General features: G+C 60.6%; 2 protein-coding genes across 5 annotated transcripts in view; both read right to left on the reverse strand.

The window, feature by feature from the left end:
* Positions 1 to 7: 7 nt before the first annotated feature.
* Positions 8 to 9,793, reverse strand: AMN (amnion associated transmembrane protein). Of its 2 annotated transcripts, XM_082387207.1 has the most exons (12): positions 9,706 to 9,793; positions 8,779 to 8,897; positions 8,631 to 8,675; positions 2,293 to 2,380; positions 1,933 to 2,150; positions 1,626 to 1,763; positions 1,325 to 1,433; positions 1,120 to 1,202; positions 739 to 916; positions 461 to 650; positions 293 to 386; positions 8 to 222 (listed from the first exon to the last, which is right to left on the reverse strand). In XM_082387207.1, exons 1-12 carry the CDS (start codon positions 9,746 to 9,748, stop codon positions 136 to 138), a joined length of 1,392 nt encoding a protein of 463 aa, XP_082243333.1. In that variant the 5' UTR covers positions 9,749 to 9,793; the 3' UTR covers positions 8 to 135. The 2 variants fall into 2 exon arrangements, with proteins under 2 accessions (XP_082243333.1, XP_082243334.1); XM_082387208.1 differs by lacking the exon at positions 461 to 650.
* A 6,958-nt stretch (positions 9,794 to 16,751) lies between these two features.
* Positions 16,752 to 22,623, reverse strand: part of TRAF3 (TNF receptor associated factor 3) — a 116,605-nt gene continuing 110,733 nt past the window's right edge. For all 3 annotated transcript variants that reach the window (XM_082387459.1, XM_082387460.1, XM_082387458.1), the window contains one exon: positions 16,752 to 22,256. In XM_082387459.1, coding sequence (XP_082243585.1) covers positions 21,685 to 22,256 — 572 coding nt within the window. In that variant the 3' untranslated portion in view covers positions 16,752 to 21,684. The remainder of the gene's footprint in view (positions 22,257 to 22,623) is intronic.

Here is a 22,623-nt window from a genome sequence, read left to right on the forward strand (position 1 = left end):
GCTGACCGCAGGTGCAGCAAAGTCCTTTATTGAGCAAGGCCGCCCTGTCCTTGGCCAGCGGAGGGTGAGGTATCCCGCAGGGCCTACGACGCCGGCGGTGGGGGGGTGGGGGGGCCGGGCCGGTTCCGCGGCCGCTCAGGCCTCGGCCTCGGCTTCGCCAAAGAGCGGATTAACGAAGTAGCTGCGGCTGGAGCTCCCGACGTCCGGCTGCGGGGCGGGGAGCTGCGGGAGCGCGGAGTCAGGGATCCGGCCGCGGGAAGTCCCACACCCCCGCCCCCGGGCGCCCCCTCACCGCCTCCGCCGGGTCCGCCGCGTAGAACACAGGGTTGTGGAAGCCCAGGGGCGCCCCAGGCGGCGCGGGGTCCGCCTCGTCGCGCCTCCTCCACCTGGAGGTAGGGACGCGCGTGAGCCCCGCGTGCCTGAGCGCCGAGGCCCCGCCCCGAGGCCTCGCCCCGCGTACCTGAGCCTCCCCGCGCGGCGCAGCAGCAGCGCCCCCGCCAGCAGCGCCAGCAGTAAGAGGAGCAGCGCGGCCGCCAGGCCGCCCGCCAGCCCCGCGCGCGGCCCCGGCGCGTTCAGCCCCGCCGCCGAGCCGCCCCCAAGGGGCGCGCCCGACTCTCGAGCGGTCGCCGATAGGACCCCGAGGGCTTCGCCTGCAATGGAGGGCGCCGGCTCAGTCGGCCCCGAGCAGGGCGGGGCGGGGCAGAGGTGCGGCGCTGGGAAGGGGGCGCCCGCGGTTACCGTGCTCCGCGATGTCCGCCAGGAGGGCCCGGGCTAGGCGCCCCGCGCCGCCGGTCTCGGGCCCGGTCTCCACCAGCACCACCTGGATCTCCGTGTCCGCCTTCGCGCCTGAGGCTTCGCGGAGCCGGGGCTGGCGCGGAACCTTGGACACGGCCATTTGCAGCCCCTGATACTGGGGCTGGAGAGGGGCACAGAGTTGGCCCGGGGACTCCGCCCCTCGGCCCTGCGGGAACGTTGGAGGCAGGGACAAACGGTGGACAGGCGGAGAGTGGACGCCTCAAGGAGGAGGCGGAGTGGGGCCCGGGGATCCCTGCGGAGAGGGTGGTCCCAGACCGCGGCTGCGGAAGGGCAGGGGCCCGGGTCGGGGTGCGGCCCCATTACCAGGGCCAGGAAGGCGTGCAGCAGCCGCGCCCGGTACCGCTGCAGGTCAAAGGCCGGGCCATGGGTCAGCGATACGATAGCTCCTGAAGAAGCAGGAAGATGAGGGTCAGCACCGCGGGTCCGGGCCCGACAGGGAAACTGAGGCTGGGGGCGAGCCAGGGTGGCCAAGCCGTCCTAGCTAGCAGGGGCCGGGCGGGGCGCTCACCGCAGAGGTCGCAGCACTGCCCTTCGGGCCGGAGGGGGTCTCGGCAGGCAGCCTGGGGGCAGCGGCCACCCAGGGGCTGGAGCAGTGCTGCGCAGATCCACGGCTGCGCCTGGAAGCAGAGAAGCGGCGGTCAGCGCGGAGACGGCGAGGAGCAGACCGCAGTGAGAGGGCCACGCGCCCGGGGAGGCGAGCGGGCCAGAGACGGCGGGGCGCGGCGGTCCCTGGCACAGTCCCGACCTCCGGCGCAGAGCCGGGCCCAGCCGCGCGGTGCCCCAGCCACCCCGCTGCGGGCCGCCCTCACCTCGGCGTGGCCGCACACGCAGCCCGACTGGTCCGCGCAGGCCTCGGGGCCCACGCTCAGCGCGCCCGGCCCGTGGAAGCGCAGGCGGCCCGCGCGGGACGCCAGGAAAGCAGCCAGGTCCTCGTCGCGCGTGAACGTCTGCAGGTGGCCGGGTGACCACCGGATCCAGCCCGAGGACGAGACAGCACCTGAATGCTCGGAAGCCACCGGGCTAGCAGGGTGGGAGGCGCTCCGAGGAGCGACACTGACGGGCAAAGGCGCGGAGCTGAGACCCCAGCCCCCGCCCCGGCCCGCGCGCCCGGCTCACCTGGCCCAGAGCCCGGACGCTCCGGACGCGCACGGTGCCGGCGCCCGGGCCGAGACCCACCCGGAAGGAGGCGTCGGACGGGAAGACGACGTCGTCGTGGCTGCAGGGCACGCGCTCGGCGTCCACGGAGAAGAGACCGTGCGCCGCGTCTCCGGAGCGCCACAGGCGCGGGTCGTGCCAGCAGAAGCGGTCGGGGTCGCGGAAGAGCGCGGAGCCGCCTGGGCGAGCGCGCGACCCTGAGCTCCGCCCAGAACGCGCCCTCCAACCCGGCTACGCTCCAACCCGGACCTCGCCGTCCCCTCCAGGCCCCACCCACGAACGCGCCCCCTCGAAGCCCCGCCCCTGGCCCGGCCCCCTCACCTGTGCTACAGTCCAGGTGCGAGCCGGTGTCCAGGGCGCTGAATCCAGCTCCTGAGGCCAGGACGAATTCCCCGTCCAGCGGCAAGAGCTGTAGGAAGCGCAGGCCGAGGCGGCGCCGCGCGGTGGACTGGGGCATCAGAGGGTCCCACTCTGCGCCCACCCCCGGTCCCCCTGTCCCTGGGGAGAAGAATCTAGACCACGGAGTGAGCAGGCGAGGTCAGGGCCTGGGGGCACCTCGCCCTGCCTGGAGGTCAGATAGGCCGCAGGGAGTAGGGCTGCCAGCCAAGGAGCGAGGAGCTAGCCTGAGACCTGGGAGTGTGGGGCGTTTGGGGCAGGGTGACTCTTGTCAGGGCCATTGCCCTCCCCTGTCACCCCTGGAAAACTACAATCCACGGGGCTCGTAAGTTCCAGGAAGCCAAGCTGCTGGGGACTCTGGAGTCAGCCCTGAGCCTGTGAGGGAGGGGAGGGGCTACAGCTGGGGAAGCGGGTGCCAGAGGCAGCAGGGAGGGTAGTGGGGCCTTGGAGCCACCCGTCTCCCCCTCAGCCTGGGCAGCCCCTTCAGCACGGAAGCCCAGGCCTCAGGCGTCAGAGGAAGTAGGGCAGCGGGGAAGGCCTGGAGAAGGAGGACTGACTGGCCCCCACCCGCCGCCACCGCTCCAAGCCCCAGGACCCTGTCCCTCCTCCTTGCCCCCGCCAGGGTTGGGGTTGAAGGTGAGGGTTGGACCAGGGGAGCTGCTCAGTGCAGGGGTCACGGGGGTTCAACATCTCAGGGGACAGCCACCCAGGGCCCAGCCTTGCGTCCCAGCTTGCTCGGTAGGGCCTGCTCTTCGGTCCCCCAAGCACTGGGCCTGACCAAGAGGCTGACACTGGGGAGATTCAAGGTCACAGGCCAACTACCTCCACAGCTGAGGGTGCAGCACTGTGACAGCAATAAGGCAAACCCACCTGTGGGCGCTGGGGACGAGCCACGGACAGACAGACGCGATACGCCTCAGGAGGCGGAGGTGGGTACCAGCAGTGTGAAGCATGAACAAGAACTCGGTTTTCAAAAGAACCAAAGCGGGAGATGTGCATACTATATGATAAATGTAATAGCTGAAAGACAGCAGGAAAGGGCTGAGTGGGAGAAACCAGGAGAGATGGGAGCCCGCCCAACACTGAAGCACCAACATTCAGATACAAGGGTGGGCGGGGGGAATATCTGAAAAACAATGAAGATGAATTTTCCATAGTTGAAGAAAGCTGGGAAACCTCGGATTGAAAGGTCTCATTGAATGCCAAATGAGGAAAATCACAGAACACTATGTTCATGAATATCAAAGACGAAGAGAACATTCTAAAAGCAGCAGAGGGAAAGAACAGATCACCCAGGAAGGAAAAAATTCAGGAATTGGGTTTCTCAGCAACAACAATGCAAGCATATGACAGAACAGGCTGCCGGAAGACTTCTGGAGTCGCAGCCACCTCTAGACACACCCCTAGACACAGCCCTGCCCACCAGTGGGCAGGAACGGCCCTGCACTCCAGAATAGTATGTTACATATATTAAAAGATAATAAAAATACCTTTAAGCCTAAAAGACTTCAGAATGATTGCCACACAAAGACCTGCCCTGAAAACATGCTAGGAGAAAGTAAGAAGGAAAGAAATACAGAAGCTGAGAAGAGATATGGGAAGTAGGGTGATGAAATACTTTGATGAAGCTTATTGTTGTCTCTTGATAAATGTTTAAATCTAGGAATAAAATGTGATGGGGGACGGGGAGACCACAAGGGCACGGACATACAGTAAAGAACTTACTTGTTCGAGGGAAGATACAGGTATTGAAAAGATTAAGAAATCAGGACTGCCAAACTTGAAAACCTGGATGAAATATACCAATTTCTAGAAAATTTTAAAATATTAAAATTGATGCAAGAAGCAATAGAGGGACTTCCCTGGTGGTCCAGTGGTAAAGAATCCGCCGTCCAATGCAGGGGATGTGGGTTTGATCCCTGGTCGGGGAACTAAGATCCCACATGCTGCAGAGCAGCTAAGCCCGTGAGCCACAACTATTGAGTTCGCGTGCCTCAACGAGAGAGAAAACCCTCACGCCACAACTAGAGAGAAGCCCACGTGCTGCAACGAAGAGCCCGCGTGCCACAACTAGGACCCAACGCAGCCAAAACAATAAAGAAAAATAAATATTTTTTAAAAAAAGAAGCAATAGAGAATTAGAATAGACACGTAAGCATTAAAGGTTTGTTTGTTTGTTTGGCAACACTGTGTGGCATATGGGATCTTCGTTCCCTGACCAGGGATGAACCCGCGAACCTGAGAACCCGCGAACCTGAGAACCCGTGCCCCCTGCTGTGGAAGCACGGAGTCTTAACCCCACTGGACTGCCAGGGAAGTCCCTAAAGAGACTTTTTGTTTTTGTTTTCAAATTTTATTTATTTATTTATTTATTTATTTATTTATTTATTTATGGCTGCACTGGGTCTTTGTTGCTGCGCGCAGGCTTTCTCTAGTTGCGAGCTGGGGCTACTCTTTGTTGCGGTGCACGGGCTTCTCATTGCGGTGGCTTCTCGTTGCAGAGCATGGGCTCTAGGCGCGCGGGCTTCAGTAGTTGTGGCACGCAGGGTCAGTAGTTGTGGCTCACGGGCTCTAGAGTGCAGGTTCAGTAGTTGTGGCGCACGGGCTTAGTTGCTCCACAGCATGTGGGATCTTCCCGGACCAGGGCTCGAACCCGTGTCCCCTGCATTAAGCAGGTTGATTCTTAACCACTGCACCATTAGGGAAGTCCAAAGAGTTTTAAATGTTAGTCAAAGACCTCCTGTTCCCTAAATTCCCAGTCCAAGTGTTTTTTATAGGTGAGGTATACTAAACCCTCAAGGAAAATTTAACTTCTTCTTACAGGAAGTTGTTCTGGAAAACAGAAAAAGAGTGAAAATTGCCAGCCCATTTTATGGGGCCAGTATAAGTGTGATTCCAAAGCCAAATGAAGGACAGTACAAAAGAAGAAAAATTATAGGCTCAGTTGAGTTATAAACGCAAATGCAAAGATCCTAAATAAAATATTAGCTGACTGGATCCAATAATGTGTTTTAAAAATACATGGCAATCATAGGGTTATGTCCCAAGAATGCAGGAAGGATGGGATAGGGAACGCTCCCATCACGACTTCCCTGCAGTATGTACGATGGTGTCCCAGCAGACGGTAGTGGAGAGTCTTGTGCCAGCAAAATCAGTATGACAGAAGTCAAGTGTCTTGAAGAAGTGGCACACTTTGACCTGCACCTGAAGGAAGGTGCCAGAAGGACATCAGTCTTACCAGGATGGTTCAACCTCAGAAAACCTCACTAACAGGCTAAAGGAGACAGGGGGAAACTACATCTCAATGGACGTAGGAAAAAAACCTTGAAAAGTTCAACAACATATTTATGATTTTTTTAAAGCTTCCAGCAAACTAGAAATAGATTAGAATTTCCACAATTAAATAAAGTTTATGTACAAAACCCTACAGCAAACATTACACTCAAGGGAGAAACCTGACATGACTTCTCTTCATGTTGGAACAGGACAAGGATGCCTAATTTTCTCACTTTTGTTTAACATAGGGGTAGAGGCCCTGGACATTGCTACAAGGAAAGAAAAAGAAATAAAGGAGTTAGGGGGGCTTCCCTGGTGGCACAGTGGTTAAGAATCTGCCTGCCAATGCAGGGGACACAGGTTTGAGCCCTGGTCCGGGAAGATCCCACATGCCGCAGAGCAACTAAGCCCGTGCACCACAACTACTGAAGCCCGCGCGCCTAGAGCCCGTGCTCCACAACAAGAGAAGCCACTGCGATGAGAAGCCCGCGCACCTCAACGAAGAGTAGCCCCTGCTCGCCGCAACTGGAGAAAGCCCATGCGCAGAAACGAAGGCCACATACAGCCAAAAATAAATAAATAAATAAATTTATATATATATTAAAAAAAGGAGTTAGGACTGGAAGAGAGGAGGAACAACGGTCATTATTTACAAAGATAACCAAATAGAAAATATAATTCTTAAAAATAGGGCACCATTTGCAATAGAAACCAAACTATAAAGTATTTATAAATTAACCAATACTACACAAAACCTCATGTGGACCGTTTTAAGACTCTAGTAAAGTTTTATGACCAACGATCTGAAATATCTGGAGAGAAAATCCACGTTCTTGAATGGATGACTTGCTTGTATAAAGGTATCACTCATTCCCAATCAAATTCCAGGGTTTTGGTGCTGGTGCTGTTGTTACCTGATAAACCTACACTATAATCTCTCTGCAACAATCAGATCCACAAAGAACTAGTCAACCTTGTAACAGGGGGGTGAAGAAGGCAAATTACCCAGTGGGATATTAAGACAACTGGCAGAGCCTCAGAGTGGGGACAGTGTGGTGCCGGCAGGAGAACTGGCAAAAAGATCAAAGGAACTGCAGGAAAAGCTCAGAGAGAGCCCTCACTGGGTAGCTGATGAACAGTGACTGCAGCGCCACAAAGCCAGGGGGCAAGGCTGCTGGTTTGGAGGAGGACATTCATTGGAAACTGGGCTCATTCCAAGGAGGAAAAAATATGCCTGGTTCCCTAGTTAGTGCCCCACTCAGCCATGTGCCCCTGATGGCAAAGCCGTGACTTAACAGACAGAATATATAGTTGATTATGGTTGTGACTGAGAAGCAGGAAAAAGATGCTTAAACAAAACACCAAAAACACAGTTATAAGGCAACAGATTTTGCATTCGATAGATTAATAATGGGGGTTTCTGATCAGCAAAGGGAAACGCAGGCAAAGTCCACAGTGAGAAGACGCAGTATCTCAACAATCATTAACGGGTAGAAAACAGGAGATTTCCCCCAAACAAGAAACCTGGGCTAAGGGTAGAAATGGGAGGGGAGAAGGGTTCAGGAAGAGAAAAATCTCAGGGAGAGAAGTTCCAAACCAAGAGAAACGCAAATGAAATCACTGACAGTCGTGCCTGTTACTAGGGCGACATCTCAGCAGCCGACAACGCTGGGGACCCGCGTGCAGCGGGGGTGGGAGGGGCCTCAGGCAGCGCTGGGTCCCTTCGGCCCCCTGTCCCTGCGCCCCTGGTCATTTCCCACCCGGGTCCTCCGGGAGCTGACCCCACGGAGCGGAGGAGAGGCAGGGGAGGCGGGGGAGAGGCCCACGGGGCCGTGCGCAGGGGTACAGGCGCGCGGACGCCTCTGGCCGGGGGAAGGGCTCGCGTCTGGGCGGCGGGGCGTGGGAAGGAAGGGGCAGATGGAGGGACCCGATAAGCGAGTGAACAATGAATGAACGAATGTTGTGTCTTTTAGGATCCCCAAGCTCTTCCAAAGGAGACCATCAAAGTAACGAAGTCAGCCAGGAGGAGCCCCCAGGTCCCGGCACCCTCCCCCGCAGCTGAGTCCTCTGCCCGCGGGTTCCTGCGAGTTCCAGGCACCCCTCCCTGCTCGCTCCTGGCCGCCGCCTGGTTGCCTTGGTTACCAGGACTGCGGAGGCGGGTCCCCTCGGTGCAGCTGCTGCGCCCCTACCTCCCCGGCTCTGCTGTCACCTCTTCCTCACTGCTCCCTCCGCACCTTAGTCTTTGGGTTGGACAAATGTGGGAAAGACATCCCGACCCCGGATCTGCGGGGACGGGGACATCCTGCCCCATGCCCCCTTCCCAGGCTGCAGGTGAGGGCGGGGCTCCACTGCGCCCACAGCCCTGCCCCACGTGGCGCCAGGCTCCCAGAATTAATGCCGCTTTTGAAAACAATCAATTAACCGAGCTGCCTCCAGGTGGAAATAAGGGGTCCCCAGATCCTGCATCTGGGCAAGAGATTGAGTCCCAGGCCTGGGCCCCCGGACTGCCCCTATTCACCCACAGAGTCCAGCGGCCTCCGGGTGAGGACCCCCACCCTGGAACTCACACTGTGAAGCAGTTTGAGAAAAAGGTCCCCTCGAATTCTGCTGGTGGAGTTTGAAGCACCACGACAGGGAAAGGCTTTGGTGGGGCGGGAGCGGGGGCTTTCCCAGAGCAAACCTTGGAGAAGACAGACTACAGGGGGGCAGGGGCCAGAGGCAGAGGGCAGTGGGGATAAGAGGCGCCCTCCACACCCCCCAACAAGGCTGGGGCATAGCCTGGGCTGGGATTGTAGGACCGGCGTCACCCCCTCCCATGTGGGTCCCGGACCTTCCCGAAGCCCCTCCAGAGGCTGACGGCCAGTGGACTGCAGGGTCCCCCACGCGAGTGCAGGCCAGTCAGGAGGCAAGAAAGGGGCATGGAATTGACCCCGGCGGGACCCACCAGCCCCCCACCGACCTGGGGCCCATTTGCCACCCGGCCTCACCATGTCCGAGACGCTGTGACCTTCTCGCACCAGGACTGACACCGTCTGCAGGCAGAAGCGGCATCAGCGAGCAGACCCCACCCTTGGGCTCCCAGTGGCCCGGACCACGCCGGTCCCCACCCCGGCCCCAGTAGTGGGGGCCAGGCACCTTGTCCGCGGGGAACTCGATGGCGGCGCCCGCGCACGGGGTCCGGTTCTGGCTCCAGTTGGCGGCGGCGTCGAAGTCGGTGTTGGGGACCCAGAATTTGTAGGCGGCCCGCGTCAGCGCTGGGAAGGGGGCGACTGAGTGCTCCCGGGCCCCCGGCCTCCGGGGTTCCCGCCCGGACGCCCCAGTGGCCCAGGGAGGACGACCTCGCCCAGACAGGCCCTCGCCACTCCCGCTCCCGGCGTCGGACCAGACCCTGCAGGAGCCTGGCCACGACGCTCCCTGACGAACTCCTACGGGGTCTGCAGAGCCCGCTCAAACGTGCCCTCCTCCGGGACGCCCGCCAAGATCGCCTCCTAGCCCGCCTCCAGTTCGCCCCGCGCTGGAGCCGAGGACCGGGCCAGGCAAGGATGGCGACGACCAAGGGACGGAGGCGAATGGGGCAGCGGAGGCCTCTGCCAGGTAGAAGGGGCTGCGGGGGGGGCGGCCGCAGGACCCGTCCAGACGGGCTCTGAACTGGAGCTGCGTCCTGAGGGGCCGCGAGGGGCTTAAGAGAGGGGAACAGGGACGGGGCTGCAGTTTTTAAAGTTCCCGGGGGTTGGGGGCCGGCCCCGAGGACACGCGACGGCCTGGGCGCGACGGGGAGGGTCCGCGGCGCCCTCGGGGCCGGGAGGACGGAGGCCGGCGGCGGAGCTTCGGGCGGGGACCGGGGCGGTGCCCACGTCGAAGGCGGACAAGCGCCCGAGGGCAGGCGCGGTCCGGGCGTAGGTCTGGCCCGGGCTCCTCGCCTCCCGCACCGCCCGGCGGGCGCTGAGCGCGGAGGGACCTGGAGGCCCGGCCGGGTTTCGCAGCCCCTCAAGCTCTCGCCGCCCGCCCCTCGGGGGCCCTTGGCCTCCAGGTGTGTCGCGTCCCCCCCTCCCCACCTCTTACCGCAGAGCTGCAGCCACAGCAGGACCCGGCCCGGCGCGCCCATCTCGCCCAGGCTTCCGCGTCTCGGACCGGGAGACTTTGCCCCGCGGGGCCCACGTGACCAGGCGGGGAGGGGCGGGGGCGGCCGGGGAAGGTTACACAGTTACTTCCAGACCCGCCTGCAGCGACCCTTAGGCCCCTCGGAGGCGCCGGCCCCGGCCCCGCCCCCCTCCCTCCCACACACACAGCCCTCCAGGACTGGAGGACCTTGGGCGCTTGTCGGACCGACTTGCCCAAAATAACGGGTCTGTTGGGGGCGCGGCGGGTAAACAACCTCTGCTCCCACACCCCCTCTGCCCCAGATGCAGCTGGAGCTGCACCCAGTCTGCCCGCCTAGTGGGGCTGGGTGTCCACTCTCCCAAGCAGGCCCTCCTGCCTCCTGGGCTGGATGGACTGTGGACGGTGGCAGGTAGATGGCGCCTGGTGTCTCGCGTATGGAGGAATGGTGAGCGGGTGACAGTGGGTGCACGGTGAGTGGTGGAGCGTATTTGTGCTGGTTCGTGGATGGATGAGGATTGGATGGATGGGAGATGGTGAGTGAATAAACAAGTGGACAGTAAATGAGTGACAGAGGGTGGAAAATGAGTAGTGCGTGATCGACGCGTGCTGGATGGTAGATGGATGCATGGACGGCGAGATAGCGGATGGTGAGATAGCGGATGGTGAGATAGCGGATGGTGAGATAGCGGATGGTGGATGGATAGAGGATCGGTGGTTGACGGTGAGTAGACAGATGACGGGTGGCAGGTAAATGTAGATAGTTGTTAGTGGGTGGTGGATGGATAAATGGATGGATGATCACAGATGGTGGATGGATGGATAGAGGAGAGTAGATTGTGGAAAGATGGGCAATGGATGGTAGATGGTAGTTGGATGAAGAAGAATAGTGTAAAGGGTGGAAGATGGAATGGTGACTGGATAAATGGATGGTTGGTGGGTGAAAGATAAATTGTGGATGTTAAATGGTCTACGGGTGGATGGCTTGTTGAGATGGATGGTGGGTGAAAAAAGCTTGTGGATTTTGGATGGAATGGATGGAAATGGGTGGTAAATGAGCTGAATGGTGGATGAATGGATTAATGGTGGATAAATGAATGGCAACTGGGATTCAGATGAATTGTGAATGGATGGTCGGTAGAGGGGTGGTGGACGGATGTATGAGAGTAGAGATGATGACTGGATATAAATGGATGGGTGGATGGACAGGTGGATAGACTGAATGAGTACAGGATGGGTGAATGGATGGAGGATGGGGGATGCTGGAGGGATGAGTCTGGGGTAGATGGCTGTGTTTAATTGGAGAGGTGGGTGCTTGGCTCTCTGTAAGATGCACATAGGGATGGATGGTGGTGAGTGGGTGGAGGATGAATTTGTTGGAGATGGGACGGTAAAGAGTGAATGGGAGGGCAGAGAGATTGGGCTTGGTAACCTGGATGGTTATGGGTGGTGGGGTGGATGGTGTACTGATTATTAAGGGATGGGCTGTGAATCAATGGTGAGATGAATGGGGTGATCTGTGGATGGTGGGAGACCAACAGATGACGCCTTGTTGGTTATGGTTGCTGGAAGGGAGAGGAATAGTGGGTGGGCCATTGGGTTCAGGATGCCTTGGTGGTTGATGAGTGAATACAGAAGGATGGATGGAGGGGTAGATGATGGAGGTCGATGTATAGATGGAGGGCTGTGGGTGAAGGGGAACTACACAGCACCTTCTTCCCTCCCTCCGGCTCACCTGCCCTCTCCTGCATCCCCACCTACCTCTCACCTGCACACCTCCTGTCATGAGCACTCTTCTCTCTGCCTGGGTCTTTGCTTCTCCCCAACACAAGATATTTCATCCAAGGAGGATGGGGCCCACCGCTGGGAGCACTCAAAGCACTTTATGCCATGGGTAGGGACAGAGACTTCTCTGACTAGGAAGGAGGGAGTGAGCACACCAGCTTGTCCCACCCTTTCTCCTGGGTGGGATCGGGGCACCTGCTCTCAGTGGCTCAGCAGTGCCAGATCTGTGTGGAGGGGTTGGCTCCCAGCCCAGCCTGGGATGGGGAAGGTGGGTCTGAGTGGTCCTGCGTGGTCCTGAGTTTGGCTTTGGCCACCGGTAGGGCTGACAGGAAGCTCCATCCTCCACAGCAGTCAAGGAAGGCTTCCTGGAAGAGGTGGTGTTAAAGCTGAGACTGGAAGGATGAGGTCACAGCTGCAGCTACAGGTTGCGTTGAAAGTGGCAGAACAGGAGGAGCCGGGGTTTGTCGGCTGTGGGGTGTTGGCGTCCATCGCTGAAAGGGGCATCCTTGAGCAGAGGCTGGAGGTGGGTCCAGCTATCAGAGGGTGTCCCAAAGAGGCATCCACACCGAGGCAGGAGGCAGGCACCAGCCGTGGCCCAGAGCTGCCAAAGGGTCCCTGGAATGACTCAGAAGCAAAGACATGAGGTAAGGAATGGCTGGACTGAGATGCAGTCCTAACCCTAACCCTAACCTGTGTTCACAGAAGGCCTGCAATTGCACGCACAGGTGCCCGGACACGCAGGTACATATATGTGCACACTCTTTCCAACTGGTCAGGACCCCAGTGAGAAGTAGGAGAAAATGCAAGTCTCAAAGAGAATTTCTTCCAGTAACTAGGAAATCCATGCAGCAGCTGCTTTAGGCAAGATTGGATCCAGGGGCTTGGGCTGTCCGGTCTCTCAGTCTCTGTGTCTGTCTGTCTGGCTCTGTCTTGGCTTGACTGCCCTCTGTGGTCAGCCTTCTTCTGGGAGACCTGGACCTGCTACCTCCCCAACTAGGCCACTGTGCAGAGTCTCAGTGAGGTTCCTGTTTCCAACTGAGCACCAATCCTGTGGCCCAGAGTTGCTGTGCTCCAACTGGCCATTGCAGCCCTCCCTTGGTTGAGGTCACTGTGAGTGAGTCCTGCTGCCCTGGGGGTGTGGGTGGTCCCCACCCTGCCTGCATCCATGGTCCCTAGTCAGACCCCCCCCCCGTCCCCACAAGTCTGTGGGGACAGAGCCATGCCCCCCCAGGCCAATTCCCCAGCTCCTTCTCCCGCACTTTTGTCCCTGACTGGCTGTGTGACCTTGGGCAGGTTCCTATACCTCTCTGGGCCTCAGTGTCGCTCTGGAGGGACTGAAGCTCCAGTACACCTGGTTTTGTTCCTGGACACCAGGAGGAGGAGCGGGGGTGGGGGGAGGATAGAGGGCAGCCCCCCTCAGCAGGGCTTCCCTTTACTCAGGTCTCTGCACATGGTCACCTCCCCAGAGAGGCCACCTTGGCCACAAACACCCCACTGTCAGCATCTGTCACCACGTGCCCCGTGGGGCCCACAGGGCTTTGCTCACCCTCCTCACGTACTGCCTGCAACACAGGAGATGCTCCAAGAATATTCGTGAGGGGAAGGGATGGCTGGCACTTCCCCAGGGCCGGCCGGTCACCTCCCAGGCCCTGCCGCCCCACGACCTACCAGCTCAGGGGCTCTGACCCCTGGAAAACTCCCCGCCCTCGGGCCTGTGGCCTCCCTGCAGCCTCCGGATTTCTCCTTGGGCCTTTTGTTCATCCACACGCTTGGCACCAGGCCTGCAGCGGGGCTGGGAGCGCAGCCTCCTGGGTTTGCCATTGGACGGGGAGACGGATGATGGGCTGGTCGGTGCTCTGAGGAAGCACGGAGCATCCGGGGAGGGCCGGAGTGTGCCGTGAGGCTGTGCGGGAGCCCTCAGGCCAGGTGGCCAGGGCAGGCCTCTGTGAGGAGGGGACATGCCAGCTGAGACCTGGGAGGAAGCGGCTGGTGCAAAGGCCCTGAGGCTCCAAGGAAGGCGAGAAGAGCACAGCAGGAGGTGGGGCCAGGGCAGTGTTGGGGGCTGGGTCTGATGTACATGAGGGGGGTGTGAACGGGGGTCTCCGCCTGGCTTGGAAGGGGCTGAGCTGGCCACCTGTCCGCCAAGGGAGCACAGGCAGGGCAGCTCTGTTGTCCAGCAGTGGGCGCCAGGCTCGGAGGCAGGCTGTCCCGGGTGTGGATGCAGGGCAAGGCCACACGATTCACTTAACCCGGTTCGTCCCTCACCTGCAAAGCCGGTGGCAGTGCCCGCCTCACAGGGCACCAGGAGATGCTCAGCCCTGGACACGCCATCCCTTTTCTGTCTGCGGACGCTGGGAAGAGGAGGACATCGGGGGAGACTGACCTGGGAGCTGCCCCCCACCTTGGGGAGGGGTCCCGCAAGGGTCCAGCCCGGGCCTGCGCTGTCCTGCCTGCCCCCTCTCCCCGGGGGGGGGGGGAACTTGTCACCGCCCCTACAGCCTTTGTATGGAGGGGAAGTTTGTCGGGGGAACTTCGCAGGCCTCTGGGCCCAGAGGAGCCACAGCTGGAGGTCAGAGACCTCCCGACCCCTCTCCCCCGCCCTGGGACTGGCTGGGCGAGGACAAGTGAGTGGACGAGACGGGCCACACGGGGCCGAGTCTGAGGGCCGCCACGAGGGGGCCGGACCCACGGAGGCTGCGTCAACTAGGTGTCCGCGCCCCAAACTCGGCAGGATTTGGGAGAAGGGGGAGCCTCTAGAGCCCAGGGCCATGGCCACCGCGTGGTCCCTGACTCCCGGGGTGCCTGTCGGTGGCTGGAGACCTCTCAGCTGAATGACCGGAGGCCAAGTCCAGGGCCGGGCCACCCTGCCCAGCAGGCCGAGGTCACCTCAAGGTGCTCTGTCCAGGTGTGTCGGCACCACTGGCTGAGCACACGTTCCCCCCCAAGAGCGCCTTCCACCCGGCCTCACGTGGCCTCACGACTGCCTGCGAGCAGAGGCGCTGCTATCCCCATTTTACCCACGAGGAAACAGAGGTGCTGGGCGCGGCGGGGGGCTCTGCCTGCAGCTCCGCAGCCCCACCCCGGGGCCAGCCTTCTCCTGGTCCTCAGATCCCAGCCCACCCCCGGGGCCTGGCGGGGGCAGTGGCTGCCTGCGTCTCTGGGGTCTGCCCTCCGCACTCCGAGGCCTCCCCTGGGGTCCAGGGATCACCCGGGAGCAAGGCCGGGGCCCGGGGCTTGGGTGACTCCAAGCTTCCTCTCAATCTCTGACTTCTGATCTTGTGATCGGGCTCGGGACGAAGCCTCCAGGCAGCCGACGCTGTGCAGGGACACGCGCCCTGGGCCTCTGCGGGGTCAGCGTTGGCGCCGCTTCCCCTGGGGGGTGGGGTTGGGGGGGTTAAGAGGCCGCCGACGCCAATTTCAATCCCACAGCTGGAAACGACCCCGTGAGGTCCCAGCGGCCCCCAAACAGGCCGGCCACACAGCAGACAGCAAAGCGCAGGGTGGCTCCGGGGCCGCGCCCCCTCCTCTCCAGGCCTCGCTCTTCTTACCTAAAACAGACCCTGCAGAGCACGGGCGTCCGGGGCACGTGCGGGGGACCGGGGCTCCGGGCACACTTCCCGGGACGGCTCGGTCCCGGCAGCGTGGCGGCGTTTCTGCCCCGGCTGCAGAGGGGACAGCGGCAGCGAGTCCCCAGCTCCCCTGGAGCCCCCCTGTCATCGCAGGGCTCAGAACAGGCAGCCCACCCCGCGCCCGGGGCTGAGGGAGGCGGCGAGGGTCCCTCCGCAGGCGGGGACCAGGCCGCCCCCGGGCCGACTGCGGGGACCGCGGTGGGGCGGGGCCAGGCCCCGGAGAGCCGCCGGGAGGCCCCGCCCTCAACAGCCCTGCGGCCGACCGGCGCCCGGGTCTGCGGCCTCGGCCTAGGGGCAACCGCGGGGCGGGCCCTTCATCCTGGGAGTTGTTGCCGATTCTTGCCCCGTAAGACGCAGGGGAAAAAACTCCAAAAGGTGGAAAGGATCCGGCTTCCGAAATTCCAGCTGAGCGGCCCCTCCGGTGGCGCTGGAAACCCCGCGGACACGGCTCCGCGCGCTGCCCGCCCGCGGCGCCGTCCACACTGCGCGCTGCCACCCGCCAGGCGCTCCAGCTTCAGGGCCGAGGGGCCCCCGGGGCCTCACTCAGCACCCGTGGTGGCATCAGGTCCGAGGTGGGGCGCCAGGCCTGAGCGTCCAGGGAGGAGGGTGGAGCGCAAGGGGCGCGTGGACCTGGGACCCCCTCCCCCAAGATGGAGGGACTGAATGTGCCCCCCTCTCTGGCAGCTCCTGTGTGGGGGGACCCAATGTAGGAAGAGCTGGGGGCCACGGGCTCCCCTGCAGGGCTCCGGGTGCGGGGTGGGCAGGAACACTGAGCCCCTGGGGCCCGGGCAGCACCCCTGGGCCAGGCCCCGGGCCCCTGGGTGGGAGCAGCCTTGGGGGCTGGTTCCTGCGCTGCCCCTTCCTGCTGCCCGGTGGGTGCACGTGGAGGCCCGGGCCCCAGGCCGTGACTTAGAGAAGGGGTGAGGCTGAGCACGGGCTTCGGGGGCTGCGGCGGCGACACGTGGAGGACCAGGGCCAGTGGGGGAAGGGCTGAGCGGTCCCCAGGGCCTTCGCGCTGCCTCGCGGTGCTGGAAAGCAGCCCCCACACCTGGTGATTCGGGGGAACACCGTGGGAGACGCAGGGCTTCCTGCTCCGGGGCCTGATCGCCCCGGGGAGACCGGCCCGCTGGTGCTGAGCCGGGCAGGCGCGTGCTGGCCCTGTGCCCTCAGTGTCCCTACTGCGGGTGGCGGCGTGGAAGGCGCCGCCCGGAGGCCCCACAACCACCCTCGGCGTCAGCACTGGCGGGGCCCACAGCCAGCCCCCCGGCTTCAGAAAGGAGGCAGACGCTGTCTTTCCCCTGACACGCGAGGAAACCGAGGCTCAAAGAGCCCGAAGTCCCACAGCTGATAAAGTGGTGGAAATGGGACAGGATCTCCGGGAGGGTGAGGGCCCCCTGGCCTGCTCTGGACCGAGCCATGGACTTGAGCACGGCTGCTGGGTGCACAGGCCCCGGGGACCCCCTCAAGGTAAAGCCACCGCCTGAAGGGAAGGCTGGGAAGCCACGGCAGGACCCGCGGAATCCTCTGGAGGGGCCCGACCGCGGGAGGCAGGGGTGCCTCACGGCCTGTGAGTCAGTGTGAGAGAGAAACCAAGACTCCCAGTAACATTTATTTCCCTCTCATCAGACAGTTCAGCATCTCAAAGGTTTGCATTCTACGCTCGTACAAACTTTAGTTGTTAGCATCAGAAACACAAAAACGTTGCAAGACCTCAAAACACAAATAAATACCAAATAAAACCACACACAGTATACAGTGAACAAAAATATCAAACATAATAATGCTACCAGGAAGTCAGCCATGTTGCTAGCCCACAGGAACAACATGATTATTGCTGGGCAATGACTTACACTGTCCTTTTGTGGTTTTTTTCTTAGAAGAGCAGAAGAACACGGGACGCGAATCACTGGTCACAATCACTTGGACTGTCGAGATGGGTCCTCACAGCGAGCGGTTATACAGATGCAATTTTTAAAACAGGCAGGTTAAAAATACAGAGTCAAATGAGAGATTGGCCTTCTTTGGTCTTTGTTTTGGGTAAGAGACCTGAACACAGAGGGTGCCATCAGAGAAAGAATCGATTCTGGAAATGCGACACGATTGTCTGCGTGGATTTACGCGCTTCCTTTACCACAGACGTTATTCTACAGAGAATTCTTACAGAAATCCTTGAAAATCATGCCAGCTTTTGTGTTTACCGATTAAGTCGTTGAGTTTGCTGTGGAAGTTATCTCACTGGTCTAAGGGGACTGAGTTACGACCCGGATCACCACGAACTGCAGGAGTGGTGCAGCCGTCCTGGACTCCACCTCTCTCGTCGTGAGTTCACAAGACAGACTCTAGACACAGCAGCAGTGGCAGAAATGAAATGCGAGCACTGCTTGGTGCCACTCGGGCCTCCGCAAACGGCACCAACCACCTGTGGCCTGGGTCACCCGAGGCCAGCAGAAAACGCCCGGGACGCCTCCAGGTCTGCGCCCCGCCCCCGCTGCCCCGGGGCCCTGGTGACAACCAGCACCGCCAGACAGACAGCAGAGACGACCGACCGGGTCACCTGCCCTCACTGGAGCCTCACGCCGACCTTGTCTGACCTGACCCTAGTGGACACGTTCTACTTTGGAAAAAACACAACTATCAAGATTTGCAAACAGAAGGCAGAATCATGGTCTTGGGCTGAGAAGGAGATTGGGTGACAGATCCCCCCCTTCATGTCACAGATGCAAAGGAACTCCCGGAATTCCCCCCAGCTCTCCTCGGCGGCCTGATCAGTAAAGATCTGGACTAGAAGTTAAAAAATAGTACTTTACGGCTCCACCTGAGCCCTTTCCAGCACTGATAATCACCGCAAGCAGAGGGACACGTTTTGGAGAGCGGAGGTGTGGGCAAGAGGCCCCACGAGGAATCTCATCTCCTGCCCAACCTGTGAAGACAGGCAGCGATGCTGGGGCCGGAAAGGTCTGCATCCAGCACAGGATGATGGTCACTCCTCCACGTGCAGGCGGGAAGAAGGAGCGGGCCTGGACGGCTGGAGGGGCCAGCGCGCCCCCCAGGGTGCACTCGGGGTCCCGCCTCTCTCCGCACCCCCTCGGGGCCCTGCTGTGCCTAAGGGTTCGTCCAGCCGCCCTTTCCTCTGCTTGATGTTGCCCAAGGGCTGCAGGATGCTGGGCCCACCGCGGGCGACCACCCCCATGACACTGAGAGCGCAGGGGGCGTCGACAGGGACGTGTGGCCCCGGGCGGCTGGGGACGCTGCAGGAGACGAGCTGCTGGGGAGAGGCTGCGCCGTCCTGGCCGGCGTCAGGGGGGCCTGGTGGAGTCGGCCACCGGGACAGGGAGGTGACAGGAGGGGGCAGGAGGGCCGCCTGGCCAAGAGCCTCGGCTCAGCTGGCAGCTGGGCTCCGGGGCGGGGCCGGGGTGGGGTGGACGGCGGCCCTCCTCGTCGGCCACTCGGTGACGGCGCCTGACTCGCTCTCGGGGGCTGGCGCCACCCTCTCGTGTGACAGGTCTCGGAGCAATTTACCCGTCTCCTCTGCGTCACCACAAACCCGGGAAACTGAGAACCCCAACCTGTAAAGAGAGGCCCAGGTGAGCCGCCTGGGATGCTCCCGCCCCAGAGCCAGAGCCCGGCACTCGCCGAGCCCGCCCGGCCGCCGGGCTCCGTGCTGGCCCCCCGCCCCTGCCCAGAGGCCCGCAGGCAGGCGGACCCGGCCAGTCTTCACTTCCAGGACAGGCGGCGACGGGGAAGCAGGGGCGCTGACCCCGCACGGGACTCGGCGTCGGTTCCTCTGCGGCACTGGAGCGGTTTTGTTCTGTGCGGAATTTGTCACTTTTGGTAAACGGGAAAAGCGCACCCACGTGCCGTGTCCGGCACCCGTCACTTGTCGCCGGGGCCCTGGTGGCGGGAGGGCCCGCGGGCACCAGGGAGGCGTGCGACCCGCTACCACCAACCGTCACCGAGCCACGACCTGAAGCTCCCGCCGTGTCCCAGCCTCCCACCGGGGGACAGTGAAGCTGGGTCCCTTGGGCTCCTGGGTGGCGGCCAGGGGCCTGGCGTCTCCCACCGGGAGGAGCTGCTGGAAAAGTCCCCCCACCAAGGGACGGATGCTTCTGAGGCACTGCCAGCGGCCCGCCCCCAACAGGATTCCAACCCAGGGGAGGGAAAGAATTTTTTTTTACCAGACCGAGATGTTGCTTATCCTGAATTTGTTCACGTCGCCCATACTTTCCGTGAAGGGGGAGGAAGTCCGCTGGTGACCCCCGGCCTTGGGAGAGCCACCTGAGGCTGGGTGGGGCCCGCCGGGCAGACTCCCTCCCCCGGGTCTCCAGGGCAGAACCGGGCCCAGGCCTGGAGGAGGTCTGGGCACTTGGAGGGAACAGTGGTCCCACAGCACCTGCAGGAGGGCCCTCCTCTGAGCGGGACACACGACTCCTTACTGGGCAGAACTGATGACACTCATTCGCCCTCAAAGCAATTCTGGGGTCAGGGGATGGGAAAGAAAAAGAGATGAAGACAACTGAGCATTTTAACTGCCGAAGGGCAGGGCAGGTGCTTGGAACCCATGAGGTCACTTACGGAAGCCTGGGACGGCGGTGGCCAGGAGGTGCTTCCAGCAGGCACTGGGGCGAAGGCACACCCAGGGCGGAGGGCAGCACCAGAGACACGGGGGCCACCGGGCACCACCCCACCGTCCCCCGCGTGGCCACGGGGAGCCCGGAGGCAGGCAGTCTGAGGTGCGCGGCCCAGCTGGCCAATCGTGGGCGCGTCTTTTGGATGAGTGGCACAGATGCGGCGGTTCACACACATTGGTTTTGCCTAAGAAGCACCCGTCAGGTGTAGCACCCGTCAGTGGTAAGAGCACCCATGGAGCGTGGTGCATAGTGGGGGCACAGGAGCAGGGCCCCGCTCTGTCACAGTTGGGCCATTGAGAGAAGGTAAACAGGGGTGGGAAATGCCGCCCGGACAGGCGCAGGCTGGGACCACAGACCCCAGGGCCACCCTTCCGGAGAGGGGGGCGGGCCCCGGGACGCCTGTGGCTCAGCCCGGGCGGCCCCCCGGGTAGCAGTCTCTGGAATGCTCGGAGGGCCCCGCGGCGGGTGGTGTGGGAGCCCGCAGCCCGGGGACGCAGAGGCGTGGCTCCGGCCCTGTCCCTGCCTGCACGCGGGCCGGACTGCTCGCTGTGGGGGCCTAGAGATTTGGAATCTGTGATAATGAAGCAGTGGAGGCTCCAGAAGCCGACGAGGGGGCCCGGCTTCCTCAGCAGGTACAGGGCTGTCTGAGGGCCCTCGAAGAGGCAAAAGGTCTAGTGATCAAGAGAAAAGTCTGGCTGAACTATCACCTTCTGGAATTACAGTGAACACAAAGCTGGGGTCGAGAAGCAGCATGTCACATCTAAGGCACAGGTACAGTATGCCACCATCTCTACGCAAACGCTGTTAACAAATGCAGCAATATGACAGGATGAAGAAACACATCTGCTGTGGCCTCCTTCAAGCACAAGTCACCTGCCCACCCCCGGACACTGGACACGGAAGGTCGGTGTTGTCAGCAATAGAGAGCTCGTCTGAACACGTGGGGCAGAATTTTAAAAACCTACAGGATTTTGTTTAGAACTCCAAAGTTCAACTAATGCCCTATTTTAGGGTGAAAACAATTATAAATCTGAAAATGATGCACAGCATCCAAGAGCAGTTTTCCTTTCGTAACAATTTTGAAGTAGTGTCATTAACTACGACAGGTATTGAAGGTTTACATTTCTAACGAGAAATAACAACAGATTGAATATTCTCTTTCCTATCACAAGTGATAACCAGTGTTTGATATTTTACATTTTCTTCCAAGAAATATCAGTCTATCAACGTTTTAAAATGAAATGTTTGCAGTAACAATTATCTTAGAACTTTAAATTAAAAAACGATTCTGAATTTAGAGACTTTCAAAAAAGACCTAGGTGCACTTCAGGGTCTTCTGACAGAGTATTGAAGCAGAGACCAGATGAGGCCTTAAAACAGACAACGGGCTATGTTTGAAACAGGACTGCACTCTTGAATCTTAGAATGAATATAGCAGAACTGCATTATGATTTCATAAATTCTCCTTTTACTTAACATGCTGACATGTCCAGCTATCCCCAGGTGTGTGCGTGTGTGTGTGTGTGTGTGTGTGTGTGTGTGTATGTGTGTGTTCTTTTTTTGGTGTTTAAGGAAGAAAAATCATGGTTCTTTTCTTTAGCATATATGTTTTCCACCTTAATTAACTAGATCTTTAAAAATGAAAACGAAAACCTTCTCTGACAGCAGTATTTCTCTCGTCGAAGGATAAATAATTCTTCCGAGTGAAGTGTTGCTAGTCTATTAGAAAACATGGTGTGTGTGTCCTGATGCGTGGCTCCTCCCGCCGGCCCGCGGCCACCTTCTGCCGCTTCCTCGGCTCCACCAGGTCCTGTTCTGGGCGCGAGGACCTCGGGGGAGGCGGCCGGTTCAAACCCCCCAGAGGAGCTGCCTTCTGCGCAATCCGCCTCCCCAGAGACTCGTCAGGGGTCAGGCAGGTCCGAAGTATCCACTATGACTTTGATGAAAATGGTGTCATCTTTAATGTACGTCCCGTTTTCCAGCACAGTCTGGGCCACGAAGACTGGGCAGCCGGAAGCGATGTTCATCTCGCCGGTGGGCTTCTTGAAGCTGCTGCTGTTGGGGTCCGGCTTGAAAGCGTCCCCCAAGTGTCGCCGGGAGGACCCCTGGTCCATCAGCATGAGCGTCACCTTCTGCTTGAACGGCCAGGGAAGCAGAGCGTCGTATTCTCCACGCATGATGACAAAAAACAGCGACAGGTGCGTCCCCTTGCCCATGCCATCCCCGTTCAGGTAGACCCTGGCGCACATCTTGTAGCCGAAATAGCCGGTGTAGAAAGGCTGGCTGTAGAGGGACAGGGTCTTCCCCATGACGGCCTCCTGCTTCCGCCGCTTGTAATCCCGGATCTTCCAGATCAGCACGCCGTTGTAGCTGGCGGTCTCCAGGACCTGGAACCGCAGGTCCATGTCGGCCAGGCGGATGTCGTGGACACTGAGCATCTGGTCGTGCCGGCTCAGCTGGGACTCCAGCAGGCCTGCGGCGGCGGGTGGGAGAGATGGGCGCGGAGACACGTGACTATCACCGGGGCTGGAGAAGCCGATCCCCACCCGCGTCAGAGCAGAAGAGCCCAGACTCGCTGTGGCTGCTGGGGCGTGGAGCCTGCCCCGTGGAGGACCTGAAACGCAGGCCTCGGGGTCCTCGGGATCCACAGCCTGCCGAGAGGCGACAGCCTGGGGCTGCCTGCCCTCTGGCTCACGGCCCCTGCCCTCCCGCCCCCATGCGCGGGCTCACCTGCGCCCTATCAGGGCTTAAGCTGCTCCTCCCCCCACCCCACTCCACGTCCTCGGCTGGCTGAATCCAGCCCCACGTGCATCACAATAATCCTTGTTCTTTCCCCCATT

This window comes from Balaenoptera borealis (genome assembly GCF_965194805.1).
Source record: "Balaenoptera borealis genome assembly, chromosome: 3".
Taxonomy (NCBI): domain Eukaryota; kingdom Metazoa; phylum Chordata; class Mammalia; order Artiodactyla; family Balaenopteridae; genus Balaenoptera; species Balaenoptera borealis.

Coding starts and splice junctions, on each gene's coding strand:
- AMN (XM_082387207.1), bottom strand. CDS start 9,748: ATGGGCGCGCCGGGCCGGGTCCTGCTGTGGCTGCAGCTCTGCG. Junction 8,676..8,778: donor TCGAGTTCCCCGCGGACAAG/GTGCCTGGCCCC, acceptor TTCTGCCTGCAG/ACGGTGTCAGTCCTGGTGCG. Junction 917..1,119: donor TGCACGCCTTCCTGGCCCTG/GTAATGGGGCCG, acceptor GCCCCTCTCCAG/CCCCAGTATCAGGGGCTGCA.